Here is a 17,326-nt window from a genome sequence, read left to right as displayed (position 1 = left end):
AGATTTGGGGCTGTCACAGAGGAAATAATAATAATAATAATAATAATAATAATAATAATAATAATAATAATAATAATAATGTGCAAACTATGGTCAATTTTTAAAATTCACTGCAGCAATGAAAAAAAAAAGAGTGAATAGTTGCATTGCCACAAGAGGGCAGTAAACAATTTAATAGCACAATGGAATAAAGTAAGAAAAAAAGTGTTGAAACACCCTCCAAACACTGAAGAGAGTGTTCACCAAATCTTCTTAGGAACAGAGTTCCATGATCTTGGGTGCTGCTCACATACCAGGTGCGGACGCCAGCCTTGCTTAAGATTGTCAGAACAATTCATTCCTTTGCTTGCTATCACACCCCCCACAGTCAATAGTGTCACATTCATAGCATACGTTTAAAGCACTTTGACAGTCGCAGGGAATCCTGGGAACTGTACTTTGTTAAGGCATAGCTTCCAACATGCCGCAGAAGAAAATCAGGATTTACATCTTTTGGGGCCATGCTCCCGAGTGAATCGTATGACTCGCACGAGAGTCCAACACCCCCCCCCCCCAAAATGTGCTTCTTTCAGGGTTTCTCTCTTGTGGGAGCCAGGTGACTCATGCAAGAGTGCGGCCACCCAAAATGTGCTTCTTTCAGAGCAGTGCTTTTGTGGCAGCCAAATTGGAACATCCCAGGATCCAATCAGATGACAGGATGGCTTCTGTAACTCTAGGATGTCCTGCTCAAAATGGGACAGTTGAGAGGTATGGTTTAGGGATGCTGGAAACTGCAGCTCTGGGAAATTAGCACCATTAGCAGCCTACAGTTCCCAGAATTAGACATGACTGTTAACAGTGCTTTAAGGGCTCATCTGTACCTACATTAACCCTGTTGCTTTTCCCCAGGGAAACTCAGTCTTTAGCACTGAATCAGAATGTATGGCAATTGGGTTTTCCATGGATTGCTGTTTGTTCTTATTTAGTGCTAAAGAGCAGGTTTTCTGGGGGAAAGCAGTGGGGCAAAGGCAAAACCACTCCGACTCGTGCTTAGATAGCACAGGACAAGTGGAAAACCACTTAGATCTGTGTTTTGTGGGCACAGGGGAAGCAGAAGTGTGGACAAGCCCAAAATGTATGGTATGGATGTGACCTCAATTGAGAAAATGAACCCAGGAGGATCACCTTGGTGGCCAACCACTTGAGAGCAGCAGAGATCATACATGGGGGCAATCAATTGCTCTCAGATTCACCAGTCAATAATTAGAATAAGAAAATGGATTGCACTGGAAACCACATGGGCAAATATCTAATCTTAAAATTAGACCAGCCTCTTGGGGGGCAGCAAAGGTCTAGAAGTTAGAGGTAGCCGTATTGTTTTCTAGTTCTTGTGTGTGAAAACCACAGAAAGTTTCATATAACTTGTTGAGCCATACTTTCCTTCACCACCACCCCAGCTGTTACTTTGGGGTTTTGTAAATGAATTGCAGGCTCTGTTTTTTGTCGCTGGTGGGGGAGGGGCTGTTATTTGCTTGCAGTGCTGTAGGTGGTGCTGTGGCTCCATGGAAGGCAAAAAAAAAGTTTGCAGAAAAGTGGCTTTCGGCAAACAATGAGAAGAAAGTGGTTTCTTTTTTTATTGCTAAGAGGAAGGGTAAGGGGGGGGAATGCTGATTTTAGGATGCCTACTCCTACAAAAGTATTATTATTATTATTATTATTATTATTATTATTATTATTATTATTATTATTATTATTATTATTATTATTCTATCCCCCATCCATCTGGCTGGGTTTCCCCAGCCACTCTGGGTGGCTCCCAACAGAATATTAAAAGCACAATAAAACATTAAAAACGTCCCTAAACAGTTCTGCCTTCAGGTGTCTTCTAAAAGTCAGATAGTCGTTTATTTCCTTGACATCTGATGGGAGGGCGTTCCACAGGGCAGGCACCACCACCAAGAAGACCCTCTGCCTGGTTCCCTGTAACCTCACTTCTCGCAGGGAGGGAACCACTAGAAGGCCCTCAGTGCTGGACCTCAGTGTCTGGGCTGAATGGTGGGGTTGGAGATGCTCCTTCAGGTATACTGGGCTGAGGGCGTTTATGTTACAGCTTTAAAGGTCAGCACCAACACTTTGAATTCTGCTCAAAAACGTACTGGGAGCCAATGAATGTCTTTCAGGACTGGTGTTATATGTTCTCGGCAGCTACTCCCAGTATGGTTTCAGGGGGTAGTGAGGAGTGGATACATTTAACTGTCTCCTTTGCAAAGTTCCCCATGCTAAAACCATTTCTCCACACCTGGGTTTCAATTATTCTGAGCTGTGAAGCTTCCAGACTAAACAAAGACTACTAGGAGAGTCATATTAGATCAGAACAACAGTCCACCTAGTCCAGCATTCAGTTCTTCAAATAGCCAGACAGTTGCCTCTAGGAAGCCCTTAAGCAAACAGAGAAAGCCATAAAGAAAGGGTTTTACAAGTAGTTGAGGAATTTTGTGAAGTTGTCCTATTTTCTGAAGGTCCTGAAGGTCCTGCTTCTAATCAGCATTGGCTTGAATCAAGTTTGTGGAACTTGTGGCCCTGCAAATGTTTTGGACTCCCACTTCCATCAGTCCCAGGCTCCATGGCCAGACACCTTGAGAGTTGTAGTCCAATAGGGTGCTGAGAAGTGAAGCTTCCCAGAATTCTCCATCACTGCTAAAGTTCCGTGGAGAATTCAGAGAACTGTACTTTTTTGAGGTGATTTCGATGTATAATGCAGATGCCACCAATGATCACTTTGATGGCCAACTACCTAGGGGCAGAAAACATACATGAAGAGGGGCAATCCATTATGCTCACATCCACCACAGTCTACAATTAGAATAAGAAAATGAGCTAAGCTGAATCACATTGGAGGAGGACCACTTGAGGCAAGATCTAATCCAACACTAGATGACAATTCTCTTGGGGGCAGCAAAGCAATACTAATTAGAGGCAGCTGTCTTATTTTGTAGTTTCCGTTGTGAAAACCACAGGAAGTTTCTATATAACTTGTTGAGCCATGTTTTCACCCACCAGCACTCCAGCTGTTACTGTTGGGTTTCACAAATGAGTTGCAGACTTTGTTTTTTGTTGATGATGATGATGGGAGAGGTGCTGTTTTGTCACATGGCTGTTGGTGGCACTGTGGCTCCAAGGAAGGCAAAAGTTTTAAGATGAGGTTGCAGGAAAATCACCATTGACCAACAAGAAGAAAGTGGTTTTCTTTTTCTACTGCTAAGAGAAATGAGAATGACAACTGTGGGCTGTATAGTCCTATGAAAATACAGTTTCAGGGGACAGTGAGGAGTGGAGACATTTCCTTGCAAAGTTTCCCAAGCTGAGACATAACTGTGTTTCAGTTCTTCTGACTGTGAAGCCTCCAGACTAAACTCAGAATATAAGAAGAGTCCTACTGGCTCAGACCCAAAACCCACCTGGTCAAGGATTCTGTTCTCACAATGGCCATTCAGATGTGACCAGGAAACGAAGAAAAACAATCTTTCTCTGTAACTGACTAAGGCAGCAACCCTATGAACAGGAAGCTGGCATAAAGGTAAACCAGATCCAAGAAGAAGAAGAAGAAGAAGAGTTTGGATTTGATATCCCACTTTTCACTACCTGAAGGAGTCTCAAAGCTAACATTCTCCTTTCCCTTCCACCCCTACAACAAACACTCTGTGAGGTGAGTGGGGCTGAGAGACTTCAAAGAAGTGTGACTAGCCCAAGGTCACACAGCAGCTGCATGTGGAGGAGCGGAGACGCGAACCTGGTTCCCCAGATAACGAGTCTACCGCTCTTAACCACACTGGCTCTAAGCCATATGGATGAGTTGAACTGACTTAAGGTGCAGCCTACCCCCCACCTCCCCAAAAAATTCTGATACTACAATGCCCCTGGAAAGCTGGTGTACTGTATCTTCAACAAGTTATGCTGGTGTATCTTCAGCTGAGCTAGGGTTGATGACTTAATGCTGTCTGAGCCAAGACGAACCAGCCGTCTGAGTGGGAGATCTGCTGCATCCAGTGATGCTTATCCTGGTGAATCTTGCCATAGGATTGCACTTTAATGAGCCATAAAAACAGTCCACAAGGAAGGGTTTTCCATTGGCTAAGGGATTTTGCAGAGCTGCCCTGATTTTCCAAAGGTACACAGCAATTGCCCCCCCTCTCCCCACCCACACACACCTACCACATATTGTAATACGTTATACAAAATTCATACATTTGCACACTTATTCCACACTGAAACTGAATTCCAAAAAACCAGAAAACTGCAAAATACAAGTTGTGTTCCAAACCATAAGCAAGAATGTAAGAGTGTGCTAAATCAGACCAATGACTCATTTGTCCCAGCATCCTATTCTGCCAGTAGCCAACAAGATGCCTCTGGGAAACTCAAAAACAGGATCCGTTAATCTGCTCAGTTTGTTTCATAAAGCAAGCTAAAATAATTCCTCTGCAGCCCTCGTCAAAACCAGTCTTCTAGGACCTGACACCTTCTTACTGTGAAGTTGATTGTTAAGTATATTTTTAATGTTTTCATTTGGTGATAAGGATGACATGTTTCAGAGTGCCTTTCAAGACATTCTTCACTTTCTCATTCCGAAGTGTGTTTATGAATGGATTCAGTAGAGGTGTCAGGCTTGAAGAATTCTCTCCCTCCCCCAATGGCACCAAGAAGCAGGGAGGAAAGAAGAAAGTTCTTACTTATGATATTATTTAGTCATCACAGTGAAATACAAGAAGTCCAGTCATTCCTCAATGATGACATTGCTTTCACTGAGTTCCTCCCTGTCCCCTTCCAGCAACAACACCTGCCTCTATGGCGTCTGTCCATGGACAATTGTCGCTGTACCTTTCATTTTTGCACCCTTAAGGAACACCATGTTTGGGGAGAAGGGGGGCAGTTATGCTGTCCAATGACCTGTCAGCTAGCTGCTCTGCCTTCCCTCCTCCTTCTCTTAACACCCCATAACTCTGCTGTTCGCCTGTCTCTGAGCTGTTATCTTCCCCCAAGCCCTGCTGTAATTTGAGACTGCCTTCCTCCTCTCTGGAAGCTACAGGAGAAGTGGGGTGTGTGACCTCTTCCATTCCTCCTCCTCTTCATTCCAGTCCCTGACAAGAGGTGTCACAACAGTGTGGAGAAGGGCCATGGCTTTGTAAAATCCTGATGAAGGGGTTTTCTTTGGCAATAAGTACATGAGAATGGAACATCCATAGAAGACAGAAGCCAACATGAGATGAGCCACACAGGAAGGGGTGGGGAGCCTTTTTCCAGCCAACAGCTGATGGAATGTGCAATATGGTTGTGATGATGTACCGGTGAAAACCAAAGTTATCAGGAGAGAACCCAGTACTGTAACTGCAGTTGACACAAAGCTCAAGGAAAGTGGTGTCTTTACAGGCCAGATTCAGCACTAGGATGATATCACAGAAGTAGTGGTCCATTACATTTGGACCACAGATTGGGAGTTGAGAAAGGATCATTACTGACGGAAGAACAGATGGAAGAGCTCCAAGCCAAGTCCCAACTGCAAGCTGGAATGTCAACCAAGCACTCATGATGATGGATTAACTCCATATGTTATAGATGGGTACGTACCGATTGAAGGCCATTACAGTCACTAGAATGCAATCACAAGTTCCCAATAAGAAATAGAAGTATATTTGAATGATGCAGCCAATGACGGAAATCACTTTAGTATCTGTTATCATGTCCATCATCAGGGGAGAGTGCTATTGTGCTCAGTCCTGCTTACAGGATTCCCATAGACAACTGGTTGGTCTCTGTGATAACAAAATACTGGACTACATGGGCCATGGGCCTAATGCAACAGGTTCTTATTTTGATAGCTTGCCCTTACCATTCTTTCATAGCACTATTTACAGTATCTTATTTATCTATGATTAACACCCTAGAAAAGAAACTGGTCACCAGCTGCGACTATTGGAAGAATATGTGTAGCTGTACAGAGATGATGTCAGGGAATAAATGAAGGAGCACTTTTGAAATGCAAACTAGCTTTGTTTCCCCTGGGATATATAAAAACGCATTGATGATGATGCCTAGTATACCCAGGGCAAATTGATGACACCAGGCTGCTGAACCCATTGCTCTGGTGTGATGAAGTTCTTCGGTTGCATTTCCCCTGTCCTGTGGCTCTTCTTGGCTGGTGAGTAACAGTGGTAAAATCCTTTGTTAAAACTTAGTTCTCTCATACCTGTATGTCAGTTACAGGTGGGTAGCCGTGTTGGTCTGCCATAGTTGAAACAAATAAAAAAAAAATTCCTTCCAGTAGCACCTTAAAGACCAAGTAAGTTTGTTCTTGGTATGTCAATGTTCGGTGTTTTATTTCATCATTTCCTATGTTGTGCTTCATTTGTAGAATCTTCTGGATCTGTCACTTTGACACAACCCAGGTCAGTAATGGCATCCCCTGGGGGCTCTGTAATGCTGGACTGTGTAGTATCTGGATACAATATTGATGATCACCACATGTATTGGTTCCGTCAAACCCCTGGGAAAGGCCTCGTCATCATAGCAGGCTTCCGAACTGGATATACTGCAGACATTGCCAATGAATTTAACGGACGTGTGACACCTTCCACCAGTGGTTCAACAGCAAAGCTAGCGATGAGTGCCCTGACCATTTCAGATGCTTGTGTCTACTATTGTGCCAGATGAGCCACACTAGTGTAGGTCAGGCTTGTCATTGTACAATATCCTCTAGAGGACCCCAAACATATTGCTCAGTGCATCTTTTTGATTGGTTTCCATTCCTTGTTTGAATGAGCAAAGATTTAAGAGCAAGTGGTTTTACTTATTCCTACGGGAGTCAGAAAGAAGAAGTTTATAAGTCTAACTATTTAGCTGATACATATGTTTCCTGCCATCCTAATATATAAAAAGAAGAAAACAAAAAACAAAAAAACCAACCAACACCACTTAGGCTGTTTTACAATACTATACCACAGTGCATACCATTGCAATTCAATATAACAATGTAAAAGAGCTGAGTGATGGTGACAGAAGATGGGGTCAGCACTTAAAAATCATAAATCATTTTCAAAACGAGTCAACATACAACAACCACCACCATTGTTCTCAAAAAGATCCACAACTGAAGTGATAGATATCCTTTATCGTGATTTTGGGAATGTAGCCTTTCTTGGAAATAATCAGCTGCCCTTACCCACCCCTGAACAAAATTATTTCAAGGGAAACACAGAGTTTAAACTAAAACAAAACAAAACAAAACATTGTCTGCCTCATGAAATAAAAGCTTGCCAGAAGGTCCTCATCAACCGGGAAGATCATCTCCAATGCTAGCTCTACTCACAGCAGACCCATTGAAATGAATGGATCTTCTTCCTCTTCTTCTGCACCTCACCTCCATCCTTTGATATACACCTCTTCAAATTCTCTGCAGCGTTCTCTGTTTGCTGTCTGCACCCACATAAGCCCTGCTGTTAGTTTTAGGTCATCTACCCACCACAAAAATTGTTGTCCGCTGGGTCTTTTGTAATTCTATGGGCCCCACAGTGGCACTGCTTTATTACTTCCTTAGCCACATTTACTATCCTAACTATTCTGATTCTTTTACAAAATAAAAATTTAAAAATCCACATATTATAATGTTGCCTGAGAACTGCCTTTATCCCCCTGCTCTACAGCTTTTAGCCTCTTGGAGTAGCTTTAATGTATAACAATCACTGTATAATTGGCCATTGGATGAGTTAAACCCCCCTGGGAAGATAGGAGCTGATATGCCAACCATCCCTCCCTTGAACTTTCTATGCACAATGTCCCTGTGTGTTGGTTGCCTCCATGCATCCATGAATTTTATCCACAGGCATTCAAGGCTGGTTGGGCTGATAATGGACTAGGAAGCCATCATGCCAAACCATTCAACCAAGCATATTTGGAACAGGAGACTTTGGAACAAGCAGGCCACAGGAGGAAACAAACTCCATGGTGCCAGTGCCTGCCGATCTGCACAACAAAAATGGTTGTAGGCATATATTTATTACTTCCCTTTAGAGCTGGGCTGATCAGCTAATTCCACCCCATTCCAGTCTCACTGGCACACAATTGCAGCTCTGTTCTCTTCCATTCTGTTCTGTTGCATCCTGTTGGATCCTGTTCCGTTGCGTGCATTTTGTACGCATTTTGTGCACTTCCAATGTAAAATACACAGTTTTCAATGTATTCACCAGTAAAATGTGTATGTGGGGGGGGGAGTATTTCTGCCTGTACTTTTTGTGCATCTGGTGAAATGTGTAACCTGAATAGGAGTTCCATTCTGATCCTCAAACAATTTGGGGGAGCGACGGGTTGATGTGCAGTGAAAGGCAGACCAACTCTTGCCCCACCTCTACTTTTCTTTTCCAAGTATGCATATATGCTTTACAGTGTCTTTCATTACCTCCTTCACCTTCTCATTCCGGAGTGTATATATGAATGGATTAAATAAAGGAGTCACCACAGTATGAAGAATAGCCACAGTTTTGTAAAACCCTGATGTATGGGTTTTCTCCGGCAGCAAGTACATGAAAATGGAGCATCCATAGAAGACAGACGCCAATGTGATGTGAGCCGTACAGGTGGAAAAAGCCTTCTGCCTTCCAGTGGCGGATGGGATGCGCACTATGGTGGTGATGATGCACAGGTAGGACACCGAAGTTAACAGCAGTGAACTCAATACTACAATGGCAGTTGACACATAGCTCAGCCACTCAAGTGCAGTTGTGTCCCTACAGGCTAACCTCAACACTGGGATGATATCGCAGAAGTAGTGGTCAATGACGTTTGGACCACAGAATGGGAGCTGGAAGAAGACAATGGTTGATGAAAGAACAGACAGAAAGGCTCCCAGCCAAGTCCCAACAGCAAGCTGGAATGTGAACCAGCCACTCATGATGATGGGATAACGCAATGGGTTGCAGATGGCCACGTATCGATCAAAGGCCATCACAGCCACTAGAATGTAATCACAAGTTCCCAAGAAGAAATAGAAGTACATTTGGATCATGCAGCCCATGAAGGAGATTACTTTAGTATCTGTGATCATGTTCATCATCATTTTCGGGACAATGGCAGAGGTGAAGCAGACTCCTGAGAAGGAGAGGTTACAAAGGAGCCAGTACATGGGGGTGTGAAGACGGTAATCTTTCCACACTAGGAATATGATCGTGAAGTTCCCAACTAATGTTAATGAATAGGTCACCACCATGGTCAGGAACACAAGAACCTTCACTTTCTGGATGCCCGGAAAACCTACTAAGATGAATTCTTTCACCACGGTGTGATTTTGACATTTCATGGCTTCTTCTGTTTTAAAATGTCTGCAGGAATACAGAAAGTTTCATGAGTTTGAGGCAGATGGACATCAGGAGCAAAATGAGGACAATTCAACCCATTGTAAAGGTAAAGGACCTACAGTTAAGTCCAGTCAAATTCGACTATGTGTGCGGCTCTCATCTCCGCTTTCAGGGTGAGGGAGCTGCCGTTTGTCCGCAGACAGCTTTCTGGGTCATGTGGCCAACATGACTAAACCGCTTCTGGTGCAATGGGACACTGTGATGAGTGCCAGAGTGCACAGAAACACCATTTGCCTTCCTGCCACAGCGGTACCCATTTATCTACTTGTGATGGTGTGCTTTCAAACTGCTAGGCTGCCAGGAGCTGGGACAAAGCAACGGGAGCTCACCCTGTCAAATGGATTCGAACTGCTGACCTTCCAATCAACAAGCCCAAGGGGTTCAGTGGCTTAGTCCACAGTGCCACTCACGTCCCCATAGTAATAGTGCATAGCTATATAAAATTACAATGTTCCTTTGGATGAATATGAATATGTAATAGCAAGTCGGTTTTAAGTATTTACAGATTTCTTATTTCTTTCTAGTTTTGCAAATTATTAAAACATGATCCAATCAGTTTAAATCATTTCTGCATCCTAATTATCATAACTGGGGATAGCTAAGTATATTGCTTCATATTTCCTATGAAATGATGCAATAGGTAATGTATAAGGGAATAGCAAACCATTTGGTTTCTTGTTCCAGAAGTAAACATAAACCATCAGCTAACTCCATCCACCTCCATTTTGCTTGTCATCAAGCCTGATGAAGAGTTCTGGAGAACTCAAAAGTCTGCACAGTACTTTTTAACATTTTAGAGAGCCTCATGAAGCTACCTAATGCAGATTTTTGACCCCACCCCCTTATGCGTCAACACAGAAATAGCTTCCATCAAATATTAAAATACATTTAAAATATCACAGTTTAAAAACTTCCCTAAACAGTCAAAGGGTTAAGAGATAAGGAATCAGTGGTAGAGAGCCCATGAGAAGCCCCAAAGAACCTTGGAGAAAAGGTAGGATACAAATGTGGTAGAACCCAAAGGTCATAAGTCTACCTATAATTTTTAAACGTGATGCACAGCTTTATGCATATGTAATATTTGCAAGGAGTACGACAAGGCTGTATATTGTCTCCCTGCTTATTTAACTTATATGCAGAATACATCATGCGAAAGGCTGGACTGGATGAATCCCCAACCGGAATTAAGATTGCCGGAAAAAATATCAACAACCTCAGATATGCTGATGATACTACTTTGATGGCAGAAAGTGAGGAAGAATTGAAGAACCTTTTAATGAGGGTGAAAGAAGAGAGCGCAAAATATGGTCTGAAGCTCAACATCAAAAAAACTAAGATCATGGCCACTGGTCCCATCACCTCCTGGCAAATAGAAGGGGAAGAAATGGAGGCAGTGAGAGATTTCACTTTCTTGGGTTCCATGATCACTGCAGATGGTGACAGCAGTCACGAAATCAGAAGACGCCTGCTTCTTGGGAGAAAAGCAATGACAAACCTAGACAGCATCTTAAAAGCAAAGACATCACCTTGCCGACAAAAGTCCGTATAGTTAAAGCTATGGTTTTCCCAGTAGTAATGTACGGAAGTGAGAGCTGGACCATAAAGAAGGCTGATCGCCGTAGAATTGATGCTTTTGAATTATGGTGCTGGAGGAGACTCTTGAGAGTCCCGCGGACTGCAAGAAGATCAAACCTATCCATTCTCAAAGAAATCAGCCCTGAGTACTCACTAGAAGGACAGATCCTGAAGTTGAGGCTCCAGTACTTTGGCCACCTCATGAGAAGAGAAGAATCCCTAGAAAAGACCCTGATGTTGGGAAAGATGGAGGGCACAAGGAGAAGGGGACGACAGAGGATGAGATGGTTGGACAGTGTTCTTGAAGCTACTAACATGAGTTTGGCCAAACTGCGAGAGGCAGTGAAGGATAGGCGTGCCTGGCGTACTCTGGTCCATGGGGTCACGAAGAGTCGGACACGACTGAACGACTGAACAACAACAACAATATTTGCACCATCATTTCAAGCAAGGACAACTTCAACTTTATTTTCTTCTTATAAATTTCATAAGAACCTGGCTACTGATTAGGCCAAAGCCCCTTCTAGTCCTGCATCCAGCTCTCACAATGGCAAACCCAGATGGCCATGGGAAGCCCACAAGAAATACATGAGCTCAGAAGCAGCAACTGCTACTCAGTAGTACACAGCCGTTATGACTAGTAGTCATCAATAGACCTGCCATCACATACCTTAAGAAATATCCCCCAACAATATTTGAAATTAGAGTGGTGATGGACAAAAGGATTCCTCCATGAGAAAGGTTTGTTGCTGATTGCTATGGAGGAACCTAGAAGAACTGTCTCTATGAAAAGAACTAGAAGATAATACTAACAAATGCCTTCTCCTGGAGTCCAGTTCATTTGTCTATCGCATTAGAATGTCTCTTATTAAAACTATCTGCTGCAATTCGATTTTGCTGAAACTCAAGCTGAGCCAAAAGTTGCCAGTGGAAAATGTAAATGTACTAATGAGTTGTTTTTCTCATGGGAGGCGCAGTAAACTTGGAAATCCCATGATACTTGTTGTTCATTACACAAGTTCTTCAAAGTATACACTCAGATTCCAAATGGAAGAAGATATAAAGCATTAATAGGAACAAATTAATAAGAAGCATGCAGTGATACAGGCCCAGCAGAGACAAGTCTCTGCTGCATCCCTTAAGCTGTGGAATTCTTTCCCTACAAAGAGTTGTCTTGCACCTTCATTATACATTTTTTTTTTTTGTCATATGAACCCCAAGGTGCTCAATATATACTTCTATCCCCCTGACATTTTTGTTTTTATTAAAGTTTTTCTTGAGTTTAAATGTATGTTTGAGGACTATCCCTGCCTCCAGGTCAGGTCCTGACTCTGAACGGATACTGGAATCTGCAAGGGATACCCACATGACCTGAAGGTGCTGCTGTGCAATGCCAGGTCAATGATGAATAAGACCACTTCCATCCACAACCTGATTGTGGATGGAGGACTTGATCTGGCATGTGTAACAGAGACTTGGTTGGATGAAGCAGATGGGCCTGTCCTTGCCGCTGCTTGTCCACCAGGTTTCTCAGCAACCCAGGCCTTGTGAGTGGGGAGTGGGGAGGGGGGGTTGCAGTGATTTTTAGGAAGTCTCCACCTACTCCAGCAGCCGCCAAATCCCAGCTGGGGAGGTGTTGCCGGGGGGATTGGCCAGGTAGAAGGAGGGATTATACAGTACACACAATAGGAGTTGAGTCATACCTGGGAAGCGGCCATTGGATTCAGAGCTTAACTGGCCTTCTTGTCCATCAAGGTAGGCCTGGAGCCCCCACCCCCCGCTGGCTGGTAGTAGGGGGGAGGATACTTTGGATACGCCTGGGATGATCCTTTCGTTGCTTTTCTTTTTAATTTAATTTAAAAAAACAATTCTCGGAGGCCTTGCAGCCTCCCTCCTCTTTATTTCATCCCCCCTCCCTCCCTTTACCCCTTAGTGAGGCCTAGCGGCCTTGAGGGCGACCGGGGCTGTGGCGGTGGGCCTCACGAGCTGCTTCCCGTGCTTCCAACAGCCACTGGGCCGCACCAGATGGCCGGGCTGCACCGCGTGGCCTGACTGCCTCGTTTCATGGGCCTCCCAGCCCTCTGGAAAGGTTGGTGGTGTCGGGAGGCTTCCAGGTGGTTTCCTGTGCCTCCAGTGGCTGCTGGGCCGCGTTGGTGGGCCGGGCTGCATTGCGCGGCCTGGCCATTTCGTTTTCACTTGGATTACTGCAATGCACTCTATGTGGGGCTACCTTTGAAGGTGACCTGGAAACTGCAATTAATCCAGAATGCGGCAGCTAGACTGGTGACTGGGAGTGGCTGCCGGGACCACATAACACCAGTCTTGAATTGGCTCTTCAGATGTCTTCTAAAACCAGACTTTTAGAAGACATCTGAAGGGAGGCTTTTAATGTTTAATAAATTATTGCATTTTAATGTTCTGTTGGAAGCCACCCAGAGTAGCTGGGGAAACCCAGCCAGATGGGTGGGGTACAAATAAATTATTATTATTATTATTATTATTATTATTATTATTATTATTATTATCATCATTACTATTATTATGTATATCGTCTCTGTTTTCTGGTCATAAAGTCTGTTTACAGATCCATTATATTCTAAGTGAGACTTTAATGGTGTATACAGTATAAGGTTGGGGGAGGGAAGAGAGGCAGGCAGAGACTAAAAGGGGGGATAGAATGGGGAAGAAGGGGATAGTAAACTTTAATTCTTTTACAAGACATGGCAAGGGAATGGCATCCACAATATAAAAAATACTGCTCCATAATCCCACAAGCTCTGCATCTCAATGAAAAACAATGGAAGCATGTCATAGGCTATGAAATAAACACTATCCAATGGACTAAACTGTAGTCTAAACCTCTCTTTCTCCCTGACATTTGACACTAGAGGTGATGCAGGGGTTTAATCAAAGTTTCATGTAGAATACAAGATTATGAGTGCTCTTACATCTCCTCTCACTCATGCTGAGTCAAAACAAAATGCATCAGAGTCGTTCTCTCTGTTGAAAAAGGTCTTTGGTACTGAAGAACGACACAGTGGTACAACTTCCTGAGAACATTTCTCATTTTTGCAGATGTGTTACTTTGAAGTCCAATCCTGTATTGGAAGCAAGATTTCAGGTGAAAAATCCCACTGTGATACAGACTCCCCTCCCACTCAGATGTATCCCTCTTGCAGTGCAGCATTCTTCCATCTCTATCATTAATAACAGATGACTTATTCTGCCCTGGAGACCTGAGTCTCTCAATAGTGGTGGAGTTGGGTACTATGGTGTCCTATTGTGAGGCCAAAATTTGGTGCCCCACCCACAGTCCTTGCACTACCTCCCACCTCTTTCCCAAAGTAGGGAAATTGCTAACTAAGGTTTGGGATGGAGGCTTGAGGGCTCTAGGACCTTGTCAGAGCCACACACCTGCTTCCCATAGCCTAATGCCTCTCTTACCTGGCCCTGGGGGTGGTGCCCCTTTGATTCCAGTGCGCACCTCTTGGACAGCCCTAAATCCACCCTTGGTCTCAACCGAACTCATTTTCAAGAACTTAGGAGACCTACAGTTGGATCAAAGCAAAATCCCATCATAGTATAGCATATGCTATGCACTGGGGGCCTTCTGCTGGTTCCCTCACTGTGAGAAGTAAAGCAACAGGAAACCAGGTAGAGGGCCTTCTCAGTAGTGGCACCCACCCTGTGTAATGCCCTCCCTCCAGATGTCAAGGAGATGAGTAACTAAATAACCCTTGGTATTTATTTCCAAAGCATATGAGGAGGTCCACATGTTATGGTCTATTTTTTTAAATTAATCAATGAATTCAAAACACAATGCTGGAAGAGCTAAAAAGGAATCCTCCTTTGCACATTTTTCTGCAGAGCTGCTTTGAAATCTTTGTTTCGGATTGTGTAAATGAAAGGGTTTAACAAGGGAATGAAACTAGTGTGCACAATAGATAGCGCTTTGTTGACTTGTGTGTTACCATGGGTTGAAGGCCTTAAGTACATGAACATGAGCACCAGGTAGAACATGGTGATGACTGTGAGATGGGAGGAACAAGTGAAAAATGCTTTTGATCGTCCAGTGGCTGAAGGGATTCGGATAATAGTGGCTATAATGCATGTATAAGAGATCAGTGAAAGGCCAAAGGAGCCCCACATGAAGGTTGCACCATATATGAGACCTATCAGCTCAATTAAACTAATGTCAGCACAGGCCAGTTTCAGAACTGGTCCAACATCACAGAAGAAGTGGTGTATGACATTGTTTTCACAAAATGGGAAAGTCCACACTACTATGGACTGAGAAAAGATGATCCCAAACCCTACAACCCAACTCATCAGGGTCAAGTTCAGGCAAAGTCTGTTGGTCATGATGGTTTTATAGAGCAAAGGTTTGCAAATGGCAATGTAACGATCAAAAGACATGACTGTGAGAGTGATGAATTCAACAGTGCCGACTGCAAAAACAATGAATCCTTGTGCCATGCAGCATGCAAAGCAGATCGTGGTTTTCCCTGAGAAGCCATTGAACACCATCTTCGGTACTTCTGTTGTTGTGACGCAGATCCCAGCAATGGAGAAGTTGACGAGAAAGAAATACATTGGAGTATGCAGCATGGGTTCCATGCAAACAATCACAATTATTAAGCTATTTCCTGTTATTGTGAGAAGATACATCACTAGAAGGATGGTAAAGAATGGCATCTTTAGTCCATGAAGTTCAGGAAATCCCAGGAGAATAAACTCAGTGACAAAAGATGTAACATTGACCATGTCGTTTCTTACTTCCTTCCTGAAATAATGCAAACAAAATGTTTTTTTTTTCCAGTGGGAGATCAGAAATACTAATATAAATATGAATATATATCACCACCTCCATTGTAGGATTTTTAGTGCCTCATCACAGCATGTCCTCTGTGCCATGGCTTGGGAGCAAGAAAAAATGGATGCTGTGAGGCCAAATGTGATTGTTTAAAACAATGGCAGAAGTTTGAGTAAAGCAGGAATGGAGACAACAGAGAGGAAAATCGTGGTTTTAAAGAATGGTAGAGGTTTGAGAAAAGTACTATGTAATGTTTGCGTGCTCCACATCCTTGTCTCTTTCACATGAGGGAGCTGAGGAATGGAAGGGGGAAAAGTTTGAGAACAGTGATAAAGGGGAGAAACTGAAAGGCAAAAAAATTGAGCATTTTAAACAATGGCAAAAGTTTGAGTAAAGCAAGAAGTGGGTGACAAAGGGTCAAGATGAGTGACAGTTTAAAACAAGCTTCACATATAGCAAGAAGGGAGTTTTTCAAGGCTTTGTTGTGTTATTTTTTTGTGTTGTTATACTCACCCCTGCTAGTTACCCCTGTTAAATCATCTCCTCAGTATTCCTCCATTCCTTTTCTATCCAAAACGCTGCTGTTTAAAACGGCAATTTTCTGCTCAGTATTGCTCAACCCCTGTTTTACTCAAACTTCCACAAATCAGATAGACAAATTTTCCCTCTTCCAATCCTCAGGTGGATCATGTGAGAGAATCAAAGGATGCACAATCCCCAAAGAATCCAGAATATCTCCGCACAATGTATTTCACTCTTGGTGCTATTTGTGGTCTTTACAAATACAGTGGTAAAGAGCTGAATTCGTTCTGGAGGTCCGTTCTTAACTTGAACCTGTTCTTAACCTGAGGTACCACTTTAGCTAACAAGGCCTCCCACTGCCGCTTCACGATTTCTGTTCTCATCCTGAAGCAAAGTTGTGAACCTGAGGTACTGTTTCTGGGTTAGCGGAGTCTGTAACCTGAAGCATCTGTAACCCAAGGTACCACTGTATCTCAGAGACTGCCTCCTTCCATGCCGACTGTGTTGGGTGCTAAGAATGGTGGAGGTTAGCCTCTTGGTTGCTCAACCACCCTCGGATTCTCAGGAGGTAGTGACCTAGGAGGACTGCCTGGCACCCTCATTATACAGATTTCTGCTAATGCTGAAGAAACACCTATTTACCCTGATTTTTTATACCTGAGACACATATTTTTAGAATCCACCGTGTTTCTGTAATTTTAATTTAACTGTTTTTAATATTCTGTTTTAATATTAATATTGTGTTTAATTGTTGTAACCCAGCCTGGGACCTTGGGTGAAGGGCAGGTAATAAATTTCAGCAGTAGTAGTCATAACAGGGACAGGAAGAAGAAGAATAGTTTGGCCTTGATATCCCACGTTTCACTCCCCTTAAGGAGTCTCAAAGCGGCTAACAATCTCCTTTCCCTTCCACCCAGCAGCTGCATGTGGAGGAGCGGGGAAGCGAACCCGGTTCACCAGAATATGAGTCCACCGCTCTTAACCACTACACCACACTGGCTGACAGCAACAATAAGAAGTAACATTTCAAGAT

The 17,326-nt window shown here is 43.4% G+C and overlaps 2 protein-coding genes and 1 gene segment (V, D, J or C); 1 reads left to right on the top strand and 2 right to left on the bottom strand.

Moving 5' to 3' along the window:
- The first annotated feature begins 6,118 nt into the window (after positions 1-6,118).
- LOC117057292 lies at positions 6,119-6,687 on the top strand. The segment is given in 2 exon segments: positions 6,119-6,175; positions 6,389-6,687. Coding segments are annotated over 2 exon segments (348 nt in total).
- Positions 6,688-8,377: 1,690 nt separating this feature from the next.
- On the bottom strand, positions 8,378-9,325 carry LOC117057291 (olfactory receptor 6M1-like). The gene has a single exon (XM_033168132.1). The coding sequence runs from the start codon at positions 9,323-9,325 to the stop codon at positions 8,378-8,380; it is 948 nt and encodes a 315-aa protein (XP_033024023.1).
- Positions 9,326-14,789: 5,464 nt separating this feature from the next.
- LOC117057290 (olfactory receptor 6X1-like) lies at positions 14,790-15,722 on the bottom strand. Its single transcript, XM_033168130.1, has one exon. It carries the CDS (start codon positions 15,720-15,722, stop codon positions 14,790-14,792), a length of 933 nt encoding a protein of 310 aa, XP_033024021.1.
- Positions 15,723-17,326: the final 1,604 nt, after the last annotated feature.

The sequence above is a fragment of the Lacerta agilis genome, chromosome 14 (assembly GCF_009819535.1).
Source record: "Lacerta agilis isolate rLacAgi1 chromosome 14, rLacAgi1.pri, whole genome shotgun sequence".
Lineage (NCBI taxonomy): Eukaryota > Metazoa > Chordata > Lepidosauria > Squamata > Lacertidae > Lacerta > Lacerta agilis.
The sequence above is the reverse complement of the archived record's forward strand: the minus strand, read 5'-3'. Positions and strand labels throughout refer to the sequence as shown.